The sequence below is a fragment of the Pygocentrus nattereri genome, chromosome 17 (assembly GCF_015220715.1).
Source record: "Pygocentrus nattereri isolate fPygNat1 chromosome 17, fPygNat1.pri, whole genome shotgun sequence".
Taxonomy (NCBI): domain Eukaryota; kingdom Metazoa; phylum Chordata; class Actinopteri; order Characiformes; family Serrasalmidae; genus Pygocentrus; species Pygocentrus nattereri.
Window position 1 is genome coordinate 11,054,368 of NC_051227.1, and position 21,392 is coordinate 11,075,759.

Genomic DNA, 21,392 nt, shown 5'->3' on the forward strand with positions numbered 1-21,392 from the left:
TATTCTGAGAACAGCAGCAGCAAATGTTGTTGTTTTTTTTTTCTTTTCTTTTTTTCATTGAAGGCTTCTTGACAAACTTGATTTTCTCCTCTCTCAAAGACACTGTTTGTCTGATGGGGGCCGTTCTGGTGGTCTAGCATGACTTCCAGGTGGTTGTTAGGAATCTTGTTATCTCTATAACTTTTAATCCATTTTTGGAAACTTTTGAAGCCTCTTATTTTCTTTGATTTCCCTCTTGCTTATGCAAGTGGGTCACCTTGGATTTAATCTCCTCAAACTGGGGTGGTCTCTGATTTTTGCATAGTGCTGTGTTGTTGTATACTCATCTAAATATATGAGACATACACTTTCTTGCCCTCCTTCACCAGACAAGTTAGCGCCGTAAACCAGCGACCCAGATTGCCCGAAGCAGTTAAGCTGAAGTTGACCTTTCACCTCTGGGGTGGATGAACTGCGGGTGGCTTGACCTGCTGCCAGAGGGTGTCAGGAAGTGTAATGGGGTATATATTGGTGTATTACATGAGCCCAAAGGGTATATATAAGTCAGATATGCAGGCAGGCAGTCGGTCGTTTTTATTATGTAATTACTACACAGGCCTAATTTATCAACATTCCTTATTTCATTTCATTGTAATACATATAATGTCACAATACCAACTGTCTCTGTTATATCACAATAAGACCAAGAATCAGAGAAGTGATACCCACTGCTAACTTATAGATTCTGTTATGAAGAGATGAGTCTGAGACAGAGAAAGTACTGAATTTGATATTTCAGTATTAGTTGAAGTCTAACCAGAGACAGTCCTTTGTACCTTTATGACCTTTACTTTGTGTATTGAAGTGTAAGATCTCATTACATACATTAAAGTTAATAGTGTTTTTTTTCCCTCTCTTGAAAAGTGGCTGAGGTTTTGGGGTCTGGCCCAAACCCAGACCATTATCCCTCCTCAACCAAACTTTCCTGTTGGTGCTGTGCATTCGAGAAGGTAGCGTTCTCCTGGCTGTTACCACACCCAGATTCATCATTAAACTGCCAGATTCCAGTTTCCACTGCTCCAGAGTTCAGTGGCAGTGTTCTGTACACCACTCTGGTCGACACTTGGCGTTTCACGTAGTGATTTTAGCCTTGTGTGCAGCTGCTTTCTGATGGAAACCCATTTCTCGAAGCTCCTGACACACAGTTCTTGTGCTGATGATGCTTCCAGAGGCAGTTTGGAATAGCGTACTGAGTGATGCAAGAGAAGATAGGCAGTTACGTTCACCTCTCAGCAACCCCTGCGCTGTAGGTTTGCCTGACTTGTGTTGGCGCTATGTATCCTAATGACCGCTGCCCTGCAGTGAAGTGTTACATTAGCATGTTATCATCATCATCTTAACCTGTTCGATCCAGATAGGGTCATGGTACCAGTCTGGAGGGCAGAGAATCCCAGACAACTCTGTCCCCCCGTAACTTCCTCCAGCTCATTCCATGGTACCCCAAGCCGCTCCCAGGCCAGCGTGGAGATATAATCCTTCCAGCAGGATCTAGCCTCATCCCAGTAGGCCGGGCTGGGGGCATCCTGATCAGATGCCCGACCCACCTGAGTTCTGGCTCCTCTCAATGCGGAGGAGTAGCGGCTCTACTACTTCTGAGCTCCTCCAGGAGTGAAATGCTACGTTTTTTTATTTTCGTGAGTAAAGTTTCTACAAATATGACCCTTCAGTGATGACTGTGTTTGACTAAGCAATTGCATCACAGATCAGTTTACGCTCGGTAGAGTTAAATAAATTTATCACAAGTACATATGGGACAGCTCAAGGTCCAAGCTGTACTGCACTCCAGTATATTGTCCAAGCAGATGTAATTACATTTCCATATAGTGGTCGGGATGCTGGGCTCATACTGTTTCTTCTCTCCATTCAAATATGCAGATGCGCTGCCGGAGACAGAGAAAGGATGGAAATGAGGACGAATGGAAAAGGGAGCGCTGTTAGAAACACACTTTAAGTGTCAACACTGTCTAGAAATCCCCTCTAGAAATGGAACGACTGGCCTAAAGCACCAAATGCATTTTCAGATAGAACAGGAGAACTTACGAGCAAACACAAATAGTTTCTTTAATACCAAAAAAATCTCATTACCTACTTAAGAATCCCATTACCCAGAAGCCTGTGTGGCATGTGGCCACGCCCCGGCAGACAGAGCAGCGCCAGATGTCAGGAAACGTCAAGCGGAGAGGTGATCTTTACTGCACGACTTTGACTGTCGCGGTACCGGCGGTTCTTCCTGGTCCTCTGAGGAACTTTGCCCTTTAGCGTCTTGGGTTCTCTGCGTGTTTGTGCCCTTCATGCGCTTAGAGAGCTTTTGCGTTTTGAGTCCTGGTTCTTCTCAGTGGTTCTCTCTCATGCGCTTAGAGAGCTTTTGCGTTTGAGTCCAGGTTCTTCTCAGTGGTTCTCTCTCATGCGCTTAGAGAGCTTTTGCGTTTGAGTCCAGGTTCTTCTCAGTGGTTCTCTCTCATGCGCTTAGAGAGCTTTTGCATTTGAGTCTTGGTTCTTCTCAGTGGTTCTCTCCTTTGTGCTTAGAGAGCTTTTGACTTTGAGTCTTGGTTCCTCTCTGTGGTTCTCTCTCATGTACTCAGAGCTTTTGTGTTTGAGTCCAGGTTCCTCTCAGTGGTTCTCTCTCATGCTTTTAAGGAGCTTTTCCCCTTTTGAGTCTTGGTTCCTCTCAGTGGTTCTTCCTCGTGCTCTAAGGGAGCTTTTGCTTTTGAGTCTTGGTACCTTTTGCTGGTTCTTCTTCATGATATTTTAGTCTTTGGTCCTCTCAGTGATTCTCCCTCATGCTGTTAGAAACTTGGTTCTTCTCATCGTTTCTTCCTCATGCTATCATGAAGTTTCTCCATTTGAGTCTTGGTTCTTCCTCACGGCTCAGCACTCAAGTTTTCAGAACCGTCTCATCACTGCGAGGTGTAATAAATGTGCTGTTAATGTAGGATGTCACATCAGACACTGTATAAGCTCAGTTGTGAATTATGTAGGAACGCTGGTGTCCTGCTGTGGCTTTGCAGTCCTTTCAGCTGGTCAGTTTAGCGTTAAGCTCTTTGCGGGTTGATTGGAGTTGGAAGGTTTGTTTGTTTTTTTTTCTCCTTCTGGTTTGAAGTCACTCTGCTGTCATTTAGAGCCACTTTAATAAACATGAGAAATAGGCTCCTGTCATACCTGCAAACTCTCCAATCTCTCTCTTTCCACAGCGCGCGCACACACACACACACACACACACACACACACACACACACAGAGAGGTTTGACCGCAGGGCTGGTCAGGCACCTTATTTCCCCTATGAGCCACCGGACATGAGCGTCCGCCTCGGCCCTCCATTTATCACCGCACTCCTGGAGGGTCTTCCAGTCACAGGTCCAGCACACTGGGGTATTGGGACCAGGGCAGACACGTCCCCACCAATATTTAAAACGTTAGTTTGTCCAAACGTTACATTGCTAAAATCAGCCACAGCAGTGGTCCCGAAGCTTGGATTGCACTTTTATAGACAACAGTTTGTTATACAGTGTAAAAACCACATATGCAGGTCTGTTTGAGATGACTTAACACTGTTTGAGGCACCTGCTAATCGGTGGGTTACAAGCTTGCATTACTCACATTAGCCTTGTAGCTGCAGTGCAAAAGTAAAGAAGCAAACTTTAGTCCGTTTGTCCATTTGACAGTAGCAGTGGCCGCATCTGTAAGACGTTTCATTTTAAAATGTTTTGCATTTCTCTATGAATCTTGAATCAGACATATTTAGTGCAGTAGGCTATTGTAACTAACTGCATGGATATTGTTACCAGTGTAGCATCACTCTGAATGCTGACCTCTTGGGAAGTAAGTTTAAAAGTTGCTATTATGTGTCTTATGCAGTATTGCATCCATCTGCCTCATTGATTTGACAAAATTCACAATTTTACATTATTTTTCATTGTTGTTCTCCATTGACGTGATGTTTGTAGAGTCTTTACGCTTTTATGGCCCTTAACTGTGCCTGAATCACTGTAACATATGGCCTCTTGTGGCTTATTGCTTTCTGTTGTGTGTTGGATTCTAACACTTTGTTGTTGTCGTATTTAATCTTTTGGACTGTGTGTTTGGATTTTACATAATATTCTTGTTTTTCTTCAATGTTTTTACCCGTTCAATCAGAGAAAAGTAGCCAAACTGAGATACATTATCCGGATGGACAGCTGCTTTGCTTAAACAGCTTTTAGCGTATTGTCCTCCTTGTTGGATGAGGCATTTCTGTCATTTGACTAATTAATTTTCTCCATTGAAATGATAATCGTACAGTTCATGCACTTTTATTGGTGCAGTAATGTGTCGTTGCTGTCCAAGTATCTCCAAAACGGTGTCTTTACAGGGAAGGCCAAAACCGGCCTTTACGTTCAATGTAAGTTAATGTGAAAAGATTTCATCCAAAGCGATTTTGGAGTGTTTCTGTTGGTCCAGTCATCATGAAATATTCACACAATGCATGCAGAACACTAAAGATCGCCAAAATTGCAATAGTTATTTTTTTGGATAAGCACCGATATTTAGCTTCCTAGTAGTAACGTTTTGAGATGAAATGGTAAAATTTGTCTTTAAAGGGCTCACCACGTCTACAACACAAATATGACCATTTTGTTTAGTATCCAAATGACCAGTGAACCTACACGAGTCTTCTGATTGCTTAAATGTAGTGTTGGTAATGGCAAAATACTGAAAAATAAGCTTGGGACTATTTTCCTTACAGTGTATCCCTCCGCTGTGAATGGATTTAGTCCAAAATCTTTTCGCGTGAAAAAATCAGTGTCTCAGGCATCAGGCAGGGATTTCATAAACATTTCATGTAATAACTGCCTGTGTGGGACCTTTTACAGGTGTTAAACCCTTCAGACGTCTGGTTCCTATCACTACCACTGTGAACAGTTCTACAGAACAGAGGATTTCACATCAAACCCCTTTGAGTAGCTTTAATCATTTAATTATGCACGAACTTTGGTGGCATTATAATCAGCATCATATAAATCTTGATGTTCTTGGTTTCTGCTTCTTGTTGGTAAGTCCACCCCCCACCCCAACGTACCACCCTGTATTAGCCATTGCTTGGCTGGGCAAGAGGCTCCAGGCTCCAGGCTCCAGGCTCCAGGCCATAGGAGGTGACTAATCATCTGAGCCACGACTCCTGACCCCTGCCCCTTGAGGGTCAGCTCCCCAACACTAGTCTACAGCACATCCTGCCAGCTGGAGAGAGATGGAGAGATACAGAAAGAAAGAGACAGATAGAGGCCACATTGCGCACACGGCGTTTAGCGATCAGTAAATACCGCTAATTATTTCACCGATCACCTCTCATCCTCTCAATAAAGCGCTGGCCCTAAATGTGCCTGTGTGCGCATGTCTCTCCAACGGTTGGCTAATCATTAGTATTGCCTCTCTTTAACGCTCGGTGCCCAGAGGGTGCTGTGTGTGATATTAGAGCTCTAAATGATGCTATTTATTATCTGTGAGGGAGAGCGAGCGCGGGAGGAACGAGGGAGGGTGTAAAGGGAGGACAGGGCGCCGTCGTTTCTTTATTACTTTCCCTTTTTTATGTCCGCTCCGTATCGATCGGGATGTTTCGCTCAGACGCGTTTAGAGTTTTATCAATAATGCCAGCGATTAGGCGGAGAGCGGGGCCTGCACGCTAGCGCTAACAGCTAACAGCCCTCTTTAGCCAGGCCAGCGAACGCAAGGAGCCTCTCCACACTCTGACCGATGTGGTGGACGAGGGAACAGGATCTCCCGGTCCAGAGGTGGACAGATTTATTACCTGCATGTCATGTTTTTAGAGCTGAATTCTGAGCCTGGGTTGCAAACGGTGACCGTCATCATGACCACAGGTTAAAACTCGTTATGACAAGTAAAACAAACAAATAAACAAGCTGATGGAAACGGTGTGTTCAGGCTTTTGTTATAAGACTTTTTGAAAATGATAGAAAATGAACTACATGTTAACTACAAAAGGGGACTGTAACACCATAAGCTTGGTGCTAATATAACACTGAAAAGTGCATAGAGATGCTAATGGAAATGAGCATTGATGGTTGCCCATTAAACAATGCTGCATAATGAAATGTGTGTATGTTTATATGAACAAAAGTTACAAATTAGATGAATTTGTAATATACGGCGATGAACGACTGAACGTTTTGGTGCTCCAGCAGTCCGTGGTTGCCTATAGTTTACTCTAAAGGAGTTACATTTCTTGGCAGACGAATTGTTTATTGTAATTCTGAATAATGAATGATTTATTGAGAATTGTATATTTTATGATGATCATATTTTATGTTGTCCACGGTTTGTTAAAATCAAAAAGCCACTTGAGGCAGTGCGTTACAGTGATTTTATCGGCTTCTCATCGTGCCTAATAACACACCTGTGCTAAAATCGCAGTGTCATGCGGCCTCTTAGGGCTTATAGCTTTTTCTTATGTGTTAGATTTTAACACTTTGTTGAAGACGTATTTAATATTATTTAATCTGGTGTCTTCATCTAACATTTTTGGCCTTTTTGTTGGGATGCATGGAAATTTCAGCCGATTAAAAATTTTAGTAGTTAAAAGTGGCATTTTTTTTTTGTTTCAGTGGCTGAAATTTTGGCGCATCCCTAGTTTGAATGTAAACCCTGCTGATGTCTCACATCTCCAGTGGCAAACCATGACGTTTATGAGCAGTACATGTCAAACCCTCCACAGTAGTTTAGGCTAATGGCGATTTACATGAGCACTTTCTGAAGAGGCAGAAGTTAGCTTCTGTTTTTAATCTTTCCATTCCACCTTAAATGGTGCAGTAGTTACATTTTGGTTACATTTTACATTTGAGGTGCTACGGAAAATTGGAAAAAGGCAGCTTCAGATAAAACAGACACTTAAAGTCTCTAAAATACAGGGTGAGTCAAAAGTCACAGGACAGGTTTTATGTTATTTTATTTTTTTTTACACAAGAAATTGTGTATGCTGAGAAAATCTTCAACAAACGCCACCTTCAACACCGCGCCATGGAGGCTTGTGACAGCATATAAAATAAAATGTCCTCTGACTTTTGACTCGCCCTGTACATCTGTACAGGTTTTACGTGAAGTTTATATCAGATACGTTTGGTGATGACTCAGTAGGCTGGTATAGAGCTGCCGCCGCAGGTTTCCATTTCTAGCAATGCTTTGATTAAACTGCTGCTCATATTAAGTCAGTGACGTATCTAGAACGTCCAGAAAGCTGAGAAAGATGTTTCTTCGCAAAATTTGTCCCACCCACTAGAAATCAAAGCGTGATTGCTTTGTGATTGTGCTGATAGTTGGTCTAACGTGTTAGGACTTCTCCTCAGCTCCTGAAGTCCTAACCAGTAAAAGAGCTCACTCAGCTGTATCTGCTTAAATACCACAGAGAAAAACAATTTCTGATTAGCCAATTTTCTGTTTTACGCCTCAAGAATTTAACCCTCTTTTGTTCCTATCCAAAGCTTAACGGTGGAACTAGAGTAGTGCTGTAAAATCGACTCTATTGAAAAACAATTACAGACATGCATTTTAACCTCCCACAAATCATTAGGCCTTCTCTTGAGGTCTAGAAGTCCCTGAGGGTTCCCCTCTCCTTCTCTGACACTGGGTCCAAGCTCAGTTAATTTGCGTTTGTAGGCTTTATCTTTTTTGCTGTATCAACACGTGTGTTGGTGTCAGGCAGGGCAGGTCAGGGTGGAAGAGTCGAAATGCCCCTTGACACCACGGTAACCATCGCTCTAGCCACCGTGTCTTTACTGGCCACCCGCTACCTCACACACAATGAGCCAGCTTGCTGTAATAGCAGAACAATAGCCGTGCCGGCAGGGCTGTCAGCCTGTTTTAACTGAATAAGCAGTCGAGCAGCGGGGGGGCTCGCAGCGGGGGACCCGGGCTGTTCCTTCTGACAGACACATACAAACACATACAGGCACCAAAAGCATTTCCTAATGAAGGACATCTGCATGATAAACGCACACAGTGCTGCCTCACTAATGCATTAGATGTAGAGGTGAATCTCACGTTTATGTATAATTCAGTGGTTGAGATGGAAACACAGTCATTCAGGGTGGTTTGATGTGGAAAAGGTTCACTGCAGAGAAACTTAGCAGCTCTGATTTCTTTATAATGGTGGTGAATGGAACCAGGGGTCCCCATAGCTACAACACAGATATAGCCATTTTATTCACTGTCCAAAACCACCAGTGAACCCACACGAGTCTTCGGCTGAGTGCCTTTGACGTCTACAGCGCTCAATGCCTCTGAAAGCTCCCTCCCTGAAAGTTATTGCATAAAATGGTTATGAATCCACTGCTCAATGTCACTAATATGTCACTACAGTTTTGAAAAGGTTTTGGCCCATTTTTTAAAATCCATCCATGGTGGAGGGTTCATGCCGGACATTGTGAAGTAAAAAAGTTATTTTAGCGTAAACACATGTAGGGTCACTGGTGGATTTGGGAAGTATGCGATCCCTGGTTCCCATCACCGCCACTGTGAAGAAATCTGATTCAGTACGTTTCTCTACAATGAACCATTTCACATCAAACCAATCCGAATGACCGTTTACATCTCAGTCGTTAGATTATATGGAAGGTTTGGGAAAACTTCTCCTTTAACCTGGTCTGACATTACAGCAGGACAACAGTCTATATGCAACTCGCATGGCATTACATTTTCAGTCCGATCCCGGCCTAAACCATGTCACCAAGCTTTCGAACCAAAACTGACCTTACCTACAGTATAATTCTGTCTGGAACTGACCCGAACCCCCTTGACCACTCAAAGTGCCGAATACAACCTAATGTTGCCAGTGATACTGCTAGAAAACCACGATCGCTGCCATTTGATCACTGGCACATGAAATGAAATAATTATATAATGGTAAATATCATAAATGATATACTGCTGCATGCAATAAAATAACATGCACCAATTTATTCCTGTATAATTCAGTCGTTGAGGTGTAAACAAGGCTACTCAGAGTGGTGAAATGGTTCATTATAGATGAACTTGTACCGTGGTGGTGATGGGAACCAGGTGTCACAACACATATAGCCGGTTTATTTACTATACAAAACCTCCAGTGAACCTGCATGAGTCTTCTGAGTTTATATGTGATGTTGATGATGGTAAAATAGTCATAAATCTTAAAAAAAAAAAAAAAAAAAAAAGTCCTTTGTGGACTATTTTGCCTCGTATCACCCTGTGTGTACCACTCCACCATGGACAGATTTTTACAACTGTCGTGTAACAATGTCTCAGGCTGAGTATTCATAACTGTTCCATGTAGTGACCTCCTGTGAGGAGCTTTTAGAGGTGTTCGCCTCTTCAGACGTCTGGTTCCTATCAGCACCACTGTGAACAGTTCTGTTTCTCTACAGTGAGCAGTTTAATGGTGCTGAATGAGGCAGTGCACATACGTGGTCAGCCACACTTGTATGCAGATAGATATCCGGATGTCTCTTGGCCTGAACTCATTGTCCTAAAGCCCCCCTGCATGTAGGATCCATACTTTTCCTCAGCACTCTTTTACTGGTTTTCTTAACAAAGTGACCCCCTAACTGGACCAACAGCTTGACCCACAACCTCGATGTTAACCCCTGACCTCTGCTTTCTCGCTGTGTGCAGGTGCCAACCCCTTGCAGACGAACGAGCTGGGACACACTCCGCTGGCCTACGCCAAAGAAGGGGAGATGCACACAGTGCTGAAGGAGTGGGAGGGCGAGGTACGGTGTGGATGTTGGTTGTGTGTTTGTGTAAAACGTGGATGTTGGAACGAAAGCTTTTATCTCCCGGGAACGTCGACTTTACAGCAGAAGGAAAAACATTCAACTTTTACTGCGTCAGTGGATCCAGATGTTTCCACAGGTCATTTTGGGGCATTTCTGTTGGTCCATTTGTTATGAAATTTACATAGAACGTAAAGCACAGCATGCATTTTCAAAATATGTCGAAAACAGGAAAACGTGTGACATGAGGTTTTATTCCAACAGCAGCGATATGCAAGAAGGCGGTACGTCACTGGTGATGTCACACCTGCATTCACCAACTTGCAGTGCAAACATCAAAAATACTAATGTGGAATTCAGCATAACGTATTTTGCCCCATGTAGGTTAAGTGACCCTTATTAGTCCCACAAACAGGGAAATTTCACCTCCGCATTTAACCCGTCTGTGCAGTGAAACACCACATACACACTAGTGAACACACACACTAGGAGGCAGTGAGCACACTTGCCTGGAGTGGTGGGCAGCCCTATCCACGGCACCCGGGGAGCAGTTGGGGGGTTAGGTGTCTTGCTCAAGCACACCTCAGTCATGGACTGTCAGCCAAGGGGATCAAACCGGCGACCTTCTGTTCACAGGGCTGGCTCCCTGACCTCCAGCCCACGACTGGGTTTTCCTGGAACCCAACTTGAGTTTTTATTTTGTTCGTTTGGAAACAAACAATGCCCTTCATGATTTAATTGATATTAAATTGGTTTTAAAGTGACCAAATTCTGTGAAGTTGAAATCCACCCAGATATTTCCGGTCATATGAGAAGGTTCGGACGTTTTTGTTGAAGTCGTTCAGACTTGGCAGGTTTAGTTTGATTAAAATGAGCCCTCCTTTAGTGCACTTCATTAGAGCGAGTGAGATCTCTTGACTTATCACCAATTATGTCTTTTGCTACCTTAAATACACTAGAGAAGAGCTTTTGAAGGGTTAACAGTGTCTTTACCTGTGTGGGCGTAAAGCATAGGCCTAAATATCTTAATCCAGATTAGCCTGGATTAAAGCTCTAATGCGTGGTAATCCTGTTAGCTGCAGGAGCAGCAGGGGACTACCTGATGACCCTGTATCACTTTCACTGGCCTGAGGCGCGTCCACTCACTGTGTCTGTTACATTTGATTGCTAGTGAAGGCCAGAGGAGCCGGTGGGTTTGTTTGAGGTGAAAGCCTTACAGTTTAGTAGCGAAGACACGCCATCATACTTTATTAATGGTCATTTTTGCCCTCGAGCTGAGAGGGTGAGGCTGGCATGACCTCCAAGTGACTCAAAGAGCCCCTGTATCTTGTTGAGCTCATCACTGGACAGCTCGGCGCGCTTGGAGGAGGACACTAACCGCCCATTCTGTCTGTCTGAGTGCTGTTAGCTGTCAGCCTTGGCTTTAGGTAATGTAAAAAGACAGTTTAGTGAGGCTCAGTCAGCTTCTTTTTTGCCTGCTTCTTGTTCAAAGTGTCTCATTTCATCTTAAATGGTGCAGCAGTAACTGAGATTTCATGATGCCTTGAATCACTTCTTAAAAATTTAATCTTCTGATTTTAATCTTAATTTAATGGAAATGTGGTGAATTTTATCATTTTATAATGTGTCTGTGTGTCCTAAATAATTGCTATGGCATTGAATCAAATGGAATTATAGTGACATTTGAGACTCAAATCAAATAGTGGTGATTTTTGAGACTCCGGGATTCATTATTTCCTTACCACAAACATTATAAATGAATTAAATTGAATCCAATCCAATCAGATCATGATGAAAATAGAGATTCATCAAATCTTTTCCTAAAGAAACATAATTGAATTGAACCAAATCCAATTTTGGTGAAATTGGAGACTCCTTGATTCATTGAATCATTTCCTAAAAAAAATCAAAACTGAAATTATGGTTATGTTTTGAGCCTCCACGATTCACTGTTTCCTTTCCTAAAGAATATAATCAAATTAACCGAATTGTGGTGAAAATTGAGATTCCAAGATTCTAATCAAAACTGAATTGAATTGAGTCAAATCAAGATCAATCTGGGCAAAATTAACATTCCATGATATCTCGAATCGTTCCTTAAAGAATCATCACTGAATTGAGTTGAGTTGAGTTGATTTGAATTGAATTAATACAAATGTTGGTATAATTTGCGACTCCATGATTCATTGAGTCATTTCCTAAACGTAATCAAATTGAATGAAATAAAATGATGGTGATATCTGAGATGTCATGATTCATCTGATCTTTTCTAAAGAATCATAGTCAAATTGAATCAAAATGAGTTTTGGTGAAATTTAAGACTCCATGACTCATTAAATCGCTTCATAAAGAATCACAGTCAAAGCGAACTGAATCACTGTGAACTTTTGTGAAGTGAGAGATTTATTCCTCTGTTAAGAGGAAGGGAAAAGCTAAGAGGAGGTGGAGAAAGGAATGAGAAGGGAAAGAAAGGAGAAATTTGGGGTGCCCAGGTTAGAAAGATGATAGCGGTGGTCTGGCGCAGGTTTGAGGGACTCTAATACGTCCACTGACTCGGCCGTGTGCTCTGGGGCAGCTTCTTTATTGCCTGAAATGAAGCAGGAGTGGGGATGGATGGATAGCTGGATACAGAGGGAAAGAGGGAGAGAGGGAGAGAGAGAGCATGAGAGATAGACAGACAGAGAGAGAGAGAGAGAGAGAGAGAGAGAGAGAGAGAGAGACAGACAGACAGAGAGAGAGAGAGACAGACAGAGAGAAAGAGAGAGAGAGTGAGAGACAGAGAGACAGACACAGACAGACAGAGACAGAGAGAGAGATGGATTACATTTAATCACTTAATGAGAACCACATCGCCTGAGACCTGAAGAGAGTGTGTGTGTGTGTGTGTGTGTGTGTGTGTGTTTCTGTGTGTTTGTGTGTGTGTGTGTGTTTGTGTGTGTGTGTGAGACTGAAGTGCGTGTTAGTGTAACATCTAAGGAAGTGTGAATTTGGTTTGTGTTCATGCTGCATGTTTTTCATTGTTTATACGTTTATTGTTTAATAGAAAAAGTGGACACAATACAGAACAGTGTATGTTTAGTCAGTGAGGCTTTGTGTTTTCTGAGAAATGAAAAATGCAGAAATATGAATAATTAGCAGGTAATCGCCATTTTGACCGGATGATAAATGAGTGGTCTCTCATGTTTCACAGTAGTGTAGGTGACCCATTGCTGTCATTAGTGTGAGCAGCTCTGTCCTTAAGCTTAACTCCATCAGTGAAGATCACTACTAGCGCCCTATTGGATTTCTCATAGGATTTTAGCAGTAAGCTAATGTGGGTGTTTATAAAAGACCTTCTGTCCATTTTATTTGAGGCCTGTTACATTAAAGAACATATATATTTGCTTTGTATGTGGTTCTTCCAGTAGAGAGCTTTGACATGGAGCTGCTGTCAGTTCACATTTGCAGTCAGTGACGTATCTAGAACTTCCAGAAGGCCTAAAGTGCCATATTTCTCACTGAAACTCGCAGTGTGATCGGTTGGTTCTGCTGTCAGATCGTAATACCATTAGTGGTTAATCTGACATGTCAGGCCTTCAGTTCGGCTCCTGAAGTCCTAACCAATGGGAGAGCTTGTCTGCTCTTTCCATTGGTTTCCTGTGTTTCCATTGAATATTTCAGGGTCCTGATGAAATAAGAGGATTATTATAAAACGTGATAAACGTTATAAAGAGTTTAAATACAAGCATGTAATACATGCATGTGCATTACATTGTACTTAATCATCTTTTTGCCAGGATTAGCACTCACTTTTTAGCCACATAACACGAAATAAACGGTCCAGACGGCCGGACGTAGATTCTTTTTGCACTTTATCATGTGTTGTATATGTTGGGAAAGGGGCTTTGGTTTATTACTGTTCATTTACCTCCTTTGTAGAGCTTTATATTCTCTCTGTCTGTGTTCAGTTTGTGGAGAAGCAGCAGAAGCGGGAGGCGGAGGAGAGGAGGAGGTTTCCTCTGGAGCGCCGGCTGAAGGAGCACATCATCGGCCAGGAGGGGGCCATCAACACCGTAGCATCAGGTACAGGTGGCAAACGTGTACCATCATGGGACCATAAGGCTGTTTGAGTTGCATGAAACTTCCATGCAACTTTAGTTGCTTGCAACCTTCATGAAACTGTATTGCGCTTGAGGTGCACAGTGTAAAGCGCCAACTCACTTGAGACTCTGCCGCAACGGTTCCAAGCATCTCAACTTTGTGATAAAGTTTTAAGATTAAGAGACCCTTATTAGTCCCACAACGGGGAAATTTCACCTCCGCATTTAACCCATGATTAACACCATATACACACTAGTGAGCACACACACACTAGCGGGCAGTGAGCACACTTGCCCGGAGGGGTGGGCAGCCCTATCCACAGCACCCGGGGAGCAGTTGGGGGTTAGGTGTCTTGCTCAAGGACACCTCGGTCATGTGCTGTCGGCTGAGGAGATCGAACCGGCGACCTTCCAGTCATGAGGCTGGTTCCCTGACCTCCAGCCCACGACTGCCCCATGAAAAGTTTCATGAAACACTTCAGAATCCACACATCCAGCTTGTTCTCTCACTCCCTCTCTCTCCCTCTCTCTCTCTCTCTCTCTCTCTCTCTCTCTCTCTCTCTCTCTCTCTCTCTCTCTGTCTCTGTCTCTCTCTCTCTCTCTCTCTGTCTCTCTCTCTCTCTCTCTCTGTCTCTCTCTGTCTCCCTCTCTCTCTCTCTCTGTCTCTGTCTCTCTCTCCCTCTCTCTCTCCCTCTCTCTCTCTCTCTCTGTCTCCCTCTCTGTCTCCCTCTCCCTCTCTCTCAATCTCTCTCTCTGTCTCTCTCCTTCTCTCTGTCTCTGTGTGTTTCTCTCTCTAAGTCTGGGGGTTGGTCAGTTGGAGGTGTGTAATTGGTTAATTGAGATTAATGGGCGGGGTTTGAGGGACACAGGTGGAGACGACTGTGTTCACTGCACAGCTGCTGCTGATCTTGGTCTTCAGCCCAGAGCTGCCCCTTAACTCAATTACAAAACTCTCTCCCTCCCTCCCTCCCTCTCCTCCCTCCGCTTCCTCCCTCCCTCCTTCTCCCCCTTCACTCCATCTCTCCTTGACATCACGTTTCTTCCTTTCTTCTGTTCCAGCCATCCCTTCCCCCTTATTTCTCTCTCTTTCCTCTCTCTGCCGATCCTTTTTGCCTGTCTCTCAGGCTCTCTCTCCTCCCTTTCTTGTGCTCTCTCTCTCTATTCTTGTTTTTCTTCCTCACCTCTCTCTCTTTCTCCTCTGTATCTGTCTTCTGTTCTCCTTTCCAGCATTCACTTGCCCTTTATTTTTCAACCCTCTCCTTTATCTTTCTGCCTCTGTCTCTATCTTCCTTCCCCCTCTCACCCTCTTACCGTCTTTCCTCTCTTTTTATTCTCTCACTCCTGTCAATTTCCTGTTTTCTCATCTCTATATCTCTCTGTCTCTCTCCCTCTTGCCCTCTCATCTGTTTCTCTCTTCTCTCTCTTTCTCCCTCTCTCCTCCCTCTCTCTCTCTCTCTTCTCTGTCTTCTCTCTCTCTCCTCCCTCTCTCTCTCTCCCTTTTGCCCTCTCATCTGTTTCTCTCTTCTCTCTCCTCCCTCTCTCTCTCTTTCTCCCTCTCTCTCCCTCTCTCCTCCCTCTCTCTCTCTTTCTCCCTCTCTCTCCCTCTCTCCTCCCTCTCTCTCTCTCTTCTCTGTCTTCTCTCTCTCTCTCTCTCTCCTCCCTCTCTCTCTCTCTTCTCTGTCTTCTCTCTCTCTCCTCCCTCTCTCTCTCTCTCTCTCTCTCTCTCTCTCTCTCTCTCTCTCCTCCCTCTCTCTCTCTCTTCTCTGTCTTCTCTCTCTCTTCTCTGTCTTCTCTCTCTCTCTCTCTGTCTTCTCTCTCTCTCTTCCCTCTCTCTCCTCTCTCTCTCTTTCTGTCTCTCTCTCTGTCTCTGTCTCTCTCTCTGTCTCTCTCTGGCTCTCTCTCTGTCTCTCTCTATCTCTCTCTCTCTGTCTCTCTCTCGCTCTCTCACATGTTCAGATGACATATGTTCTGTTTTCTGATCATCTGTGCTGTATGTTTCATTTTTATTTCCTTATCATTTATTTATTTTCTTTGATTTTTCCGTAACGTGTATGTGTGTGACTGTGTGTGTGTGACTGTGTGTGTGTGACAGTGTGTGTGTACGGCTCCCAGGACAGAGCAGAAAGATGAGTTAGAGCACAATAACGCACGCCCAATAAATACACTATATTACTGTGTTTATCGATCGATTGGACTCAACAAGTGAGTGTGAGTGTGTATGTGTGTTTGTGTGTGTGAGAGTGTTAGTGAGTGTATGTGTGTTTGCGTGTGTGTTAGTGAGTGTGTGTGAGTATTCTGAGTGATTCTGATTTTTTTACTCTTTTGGTCCTTTCATCACCAAATGAGACACACGCTGTGTATGTATATGTGTGTGTGCGTAGAGAGGGAAAGAGGCGGAGAGGGGGAGAGTTGTGTTAAATGTAAATAGATGTAAATATGAACAGAATGCAATGATTTGCAAATCTCATATTTTATTCAATATAGAACTTAGAACGTGTTGACAGAGCACAGATGATGAAAGTGAGACATTTTACCATTTCATGAGAAACATTAACTCATTTAGAACTTGATGACAGAAATGCATCTCAGAAAAGTCGGGACAGGGCCGTGTCTACCATCATGTAGCATCCCCTCTTCTTTAACAACAGCCTGTAAACATCTGGGAAGTGAGTTTTGGGAGAGGAATGTTGTCATTGTCACAGACAGTGATTCCTTGACGTTTTCCTGAGCCCATGCAGTGATTTCCAATACAGAATCAGGCCTGTTTTCAATGCAGTGCCACCTGAGGGCCTAAAGAGCACCAGCATCCAGTGTTGACCGTTGGCCATGTCCCATGTACAGGAATTTCTCCAGATTATCTGAATCTTTTGATGATATTATGTACTGTACATGGTGGAATGTCCAAAGTCTTCACAATTTTACGTTTAATATTTTTCTGAAATTGTTCCACAGTTTTTAGACAGTTTTTCTCAGATTGGTGAACCTCTGCCCGTTCCTGCCTGAGTGAGCTCTTTTTCATTAGTACCACTTACTTTTCCAGCCTTTTGTTGCCCCACCCCAACTTTTTTGAGACATGTTGTTGCCGTCAAGCTCTCAGTGAGTTAGTGTTTTTCATGAAGTGGTAGAATGTCTCACTTTCAACATCTGATATGTGTTCTATTGTGAATAAAATATGGGTCTGAGATTTGCAAATCATTGCATTCTGTTTATATTCACATTTATTTACATTTCACACAGCATTCCAGCTTTTTTGGAATTGTGAAGATATTGTAGATGTATAGTAGAGAGAGAGCTAGTAGAGAATAGAATAGAGAGAGAGAGATATAGTAGAGAGAGAGTGAGACAGATATAGAGTAAAAAGAGAGATATAGAGAAGAGATGGAACTGGATATAGATTAGAGAGAGTCAGAGTTAGATATAGAGTAGAGAGAGATACAGGACAGAGAGACAGATGGACAGTAGAGGGAAAGATATGAGAGAGCTAGGCAACAAAGAAAGAGTTGTAGAGTTGGGAGAATGAGTAGTGAAGAGGTGGAGGGAAAGAGTGAGTGAAAGAGAGAGAGTGCCTGAGAGAGTGCCTGAGAGAGGGGGGGGGGGGGGGGGGGCAGAGGGGCAGAGAGAGAGAGTGGTGGAAGCTTGCAGCCTCTCTAAAAGTGATTTGATAAATGGGCAGTTATTGCGGTGGCAAATTGTCCTGAAAGCAATTTGAGGCCCAGCACAGTGACCGTTAAAGCAGCAGAATATTGATCTTTTAGAACTAATATAGTGAATATATCAGGCTGGACCTACAGCTTCAACTGCAGACAACACACACACACACAAAACACAACACTCTATACTGTTATTGAAGAAGAGAGAGAGGGGGGTAGAGAGACACCGTGAGAAAGTAAGAGAAAAGATTGTTGTGAACGTGTGTTTGAGAGTTAAATGAATTAAAAATGGAATTAAAATGAGGTTTAAGACTAAATAAGTGAAATGTAAGGCAGGTTTGAATGTTAGATCTTGGCCAGTATGAAAAGTTTGTCACCGATACCAATTTTATGGAGTAAAAAAATAAGTGACAGATAATAGTGTTCAAAAAAGTCCCCTTTTCCAGAACTTTTAGGTAAATGGAGCTTTACTGACTGACTATTGTCATAAACTTCTTAAGGTTCTAAACAACGTCATAACCTTATGAACTTATAACCTCATAACAGGTGAATAGCATTAAACTACAGTGTTAGATTCTCTCATATATGCTTAAATACATCTAAAAGCAATGTTATTGGTGTTTATTGATGGGATGTCTAGACAAACTTTGCAAGAAATAATGGTTAAAAATTCCTAAAACAGGAATAGAAAGAATTCTTGCTGTCTACAGACACCGTTTAAGTACTGACTTAGTAGGATGTCTAAACTTTTGCACTGCCCTGCAGTTACTGTTTTGTTCTTTTCTGGTTTTAAAATTAAAATCAATGGAAAATGTCAGTAAGCTGTTGGGTCACCACGAGCCCACGGACATTGGCGTAGGTTGGAGCGCCAGTCTTCCATCAGTTGAGTTGTGCCGTCTCACACGTCCGTCCAAAATATTCACAAAGTTGAGATCTGGTGGCCGTGAAGGCCAAAGAACGTGACTTGCATCGTTTTTATTCTGATCAAACCATTTAGTGACCCCTCATGCCTTGTGGATGGAGGCCTGGAAGACAGCACTCCCATCAGGATAGAAATGTTTCATCGTAGGATAAAGGCGAGCAGTCAGAATAACTTTGTATTGATTTGCAGTGACCCTTTCATCTAAGAGGACAAACCATGCCAGCAAAATGCCCCACACTAGCAAAACACGGTCACCTCAATGTAGAGGTCAAGCCTTCTCATGGTGTACACCACACACGAAATCTCCCACTTGTAGAGAACGTGGTAAAAGGTGACTCATCTGACCATTTCTGACCATTCTGTCTTTGCTAGAAAACATCTAAAAAAAACCTGCCCAGTTCTTGAACAAGATTCTTTGGACAGATGAAACCAAGAGTATGAAGAAGGAAAAGGAGGGCTCATCTATGAAACATGGTGGAGGTAGTTTTATGGTATGGGCATGTATAGCTGCCAATGGAACTGGGCCACTGGTGTTTGTCGATGATGTGACTGCTGATGGAAGTAGCAGGATGAATTCTGAGGTGTGTATAGCTACACTTGCTGCTCAGATTCAGTCAAATGCTGCAAAACCCGATAGGACAGTTCTTCACGGTATAGGTGGATAATGACCCAAAACATAACACAAAAGCAAGCCAAGGGCTTCTTAAGGCAAAGAATTTGAATGTTCTTAAGTGGCTGCATCAGTCACCTGACCTCACTCCATTCTGATAACAAAACTGAAGGCAGAAAGACCCACAGACAGCAACTGAAGGGACTGCGGTGAAGGCCTGGCAAAGCATTTCAAGGGAGGAACCTCAGCATTTGGTAATGTCCATGGTTTCCAGGCTTCAGGCAGTCATTGATTGCAAAGGGTTTGCATGCAAGTATTAAAAACAATCCTGGTTTTTTAAATTATATTAGTTTGTCCTATTACTTTTGAGCCTGTGAAGCTAAAGGCTATAATTCCTAGTGCAATATTTTTGTTAAACTGCTTGAAGCTGAAAGTCGGCATTTCATGCTTCATTTCAAATCCACTGTGGTGGTGGTGTACAGAGGCAAAATTACAAAAATTGTGTCACTGTCCAAATACTTATGGGCCTTGCTGCATGTTAAATGTAATTTAGATTCACAAACGATGTTTATATCGCACACATAAACCCATCTGCACACACAGGCGCACAGGAAGCTGTACATTGATCTTGGTTTAGCTCTCAGGGGCTAAAAGTTATTGAAGGCGATTATCCTCCTTAATGTCATTACCAGCCCTTTGCCCTTCCAGACAAAGAGAGCCTACACACACTCACCCACACACAGACACACACGCACAAACGCGCACACACACACACACAGACACACACGCGCACACACACACACACACACTCAGTACCACATTACACTGCGTGCGTGTTGCATTGTATGCCTGCATGTGTGCATTTCTTTGTTGAACAGGTCGCAAGAACTAATAAGGGCTGTTGAACATATAATTAATGTCTTTTTTTAGTGGGTTACTGTGTTGAACACTTGGTGTCACTACATCTGTTGTATGTTTGTGGAATATCTGATTGTAGCCTTCAGTAATTTGATTGCTCTTAAACTTTTCTGTGCACCTGATTGGCTATTTAGAGCTTTTTTAAATATCAAAGCAGGATTGTCTGTGTTAACCTTGTCAAGCGTTTAAGAGTGTCCTGTGTTCATTCGGACATACAGTTGTCCCTGAGCCACTGCGTCTCCTTCTGGCACATTGTCCTGTTGAAGGACGGAAGGATGGAAGAAAAACAGAGTGTAAGAGTCAGAGTCTGTCGCACGCCCCTTCATGACTGCTTATACTAAATTGCTTTCGCGTCCTCGGATCACTGCTCCCAAAGACGCAAAGCTGGAGACGTGCGGCAGAATGGACTGCGCATCAAGGGCATTTTTCCCTGATTGGTGTGCTGTATGTAGCTAATGCGGTAATGCATTATTCCCTGAAAACATTGTTTTTGGTTTGAGCTGGGAGAAGTTCGGAGCTGACCTAACATTTGCTCTTTCAGACCATTTGTCTTCATTTACCTGGCCCTTCAAAGCCAATGGCTTCTTCCAGACGGTACCGGCCTTATGGCGACAGTGTCACTTCTAACCCTGGGACTTTCATTAATGGGCATTTCTTGGTGAGGACACTCTTGGGACAGGCCTCACTCAGATTTCTTAGTCCAAAACTCTCAAGACAGGCCTTACTAGGCTTTCTTAGTACAAAAGGGCAGGCATTATTGGCCTTTTTTAGTCCAGAAGCTCTGGTGATGAGCCTTATTGGTCTTTCTTAGTTCAGTGGGCCTCTAGGGATGGGCATTGCTGGATATTTTTAGTCCAAAAGCTCTGGGTACCTGCCTTACTTGGCTTACTTAGTCCAAATGTTCTGGGTACCTGCCTTATTTGGATTTCATAGTCCAAATGTTCTGGGTACCTGCCTTACTTGGCTTTCTTAGTCCAAAAGCTCTGAGTACAGGCCTTACTTGGCTTTCTTAGTCCAGAATCTTTTAAGATGGGCATGATGAGCTTTCTCATTTCGAATGTTCTTGGGATGGATATTATTGGGCTTTTTACTGGTGCCAATATTATGGGTATCAGCATTACTGGGCTTTCTTAGTCCAGCACTACTGGGCCTTCTGATTTTGAAGCCTCTGATAAGCAACACTGCACTTTCTTACTCTGAAGTTTCTGTGAACGAGCATTACAGTGACAGTTAAGGGACAGTAGAAGTTCGTATTTGACCTAACATTTTGTCTTTCTGTCTGTTTGTCTTCCTTTAACTGGCCTTCCGAAGCCAAATAATATGTAGATGAATGTTACAGTGCTTTCTTTGTGTAGTTGGCATTAAGTAAGTGTAAGAAAGTAAGTAAGTGATACTGTTTTGATCCCACAACCGGGGAAATTCCACCTATGCATTTA

At 43.1% G+C, this 21,392-nt stretch overlaps 1 protein-coding gene across 1 annotated transcript in view; it reads left to right on the forward strand.

Moving 5' to 3' along the window:
• clpb (caseinolytic mitochondrial matrix peptidase chaperone subunit B) overlaps positions 1-21,392 on the forward strand; it is an 83,101-nt gene that overhangs the window by 30,725 nt on the left and 30,984 nt on the right. Inside the window, exons 7-8 of the mRNA XM_037546713.1 lie at positions 9,677-9,774; positions 13,725-13,839. Of these exons, the coding sequence (XP_037402610.1) occupies positions 9,677-9,774; positions 13,725-13,839 (213 nt within the window). The remainder of the gene's footprint in view (positions 1-9,676; positions 9,775-13,724; positions 13,840-21,392) is intronic.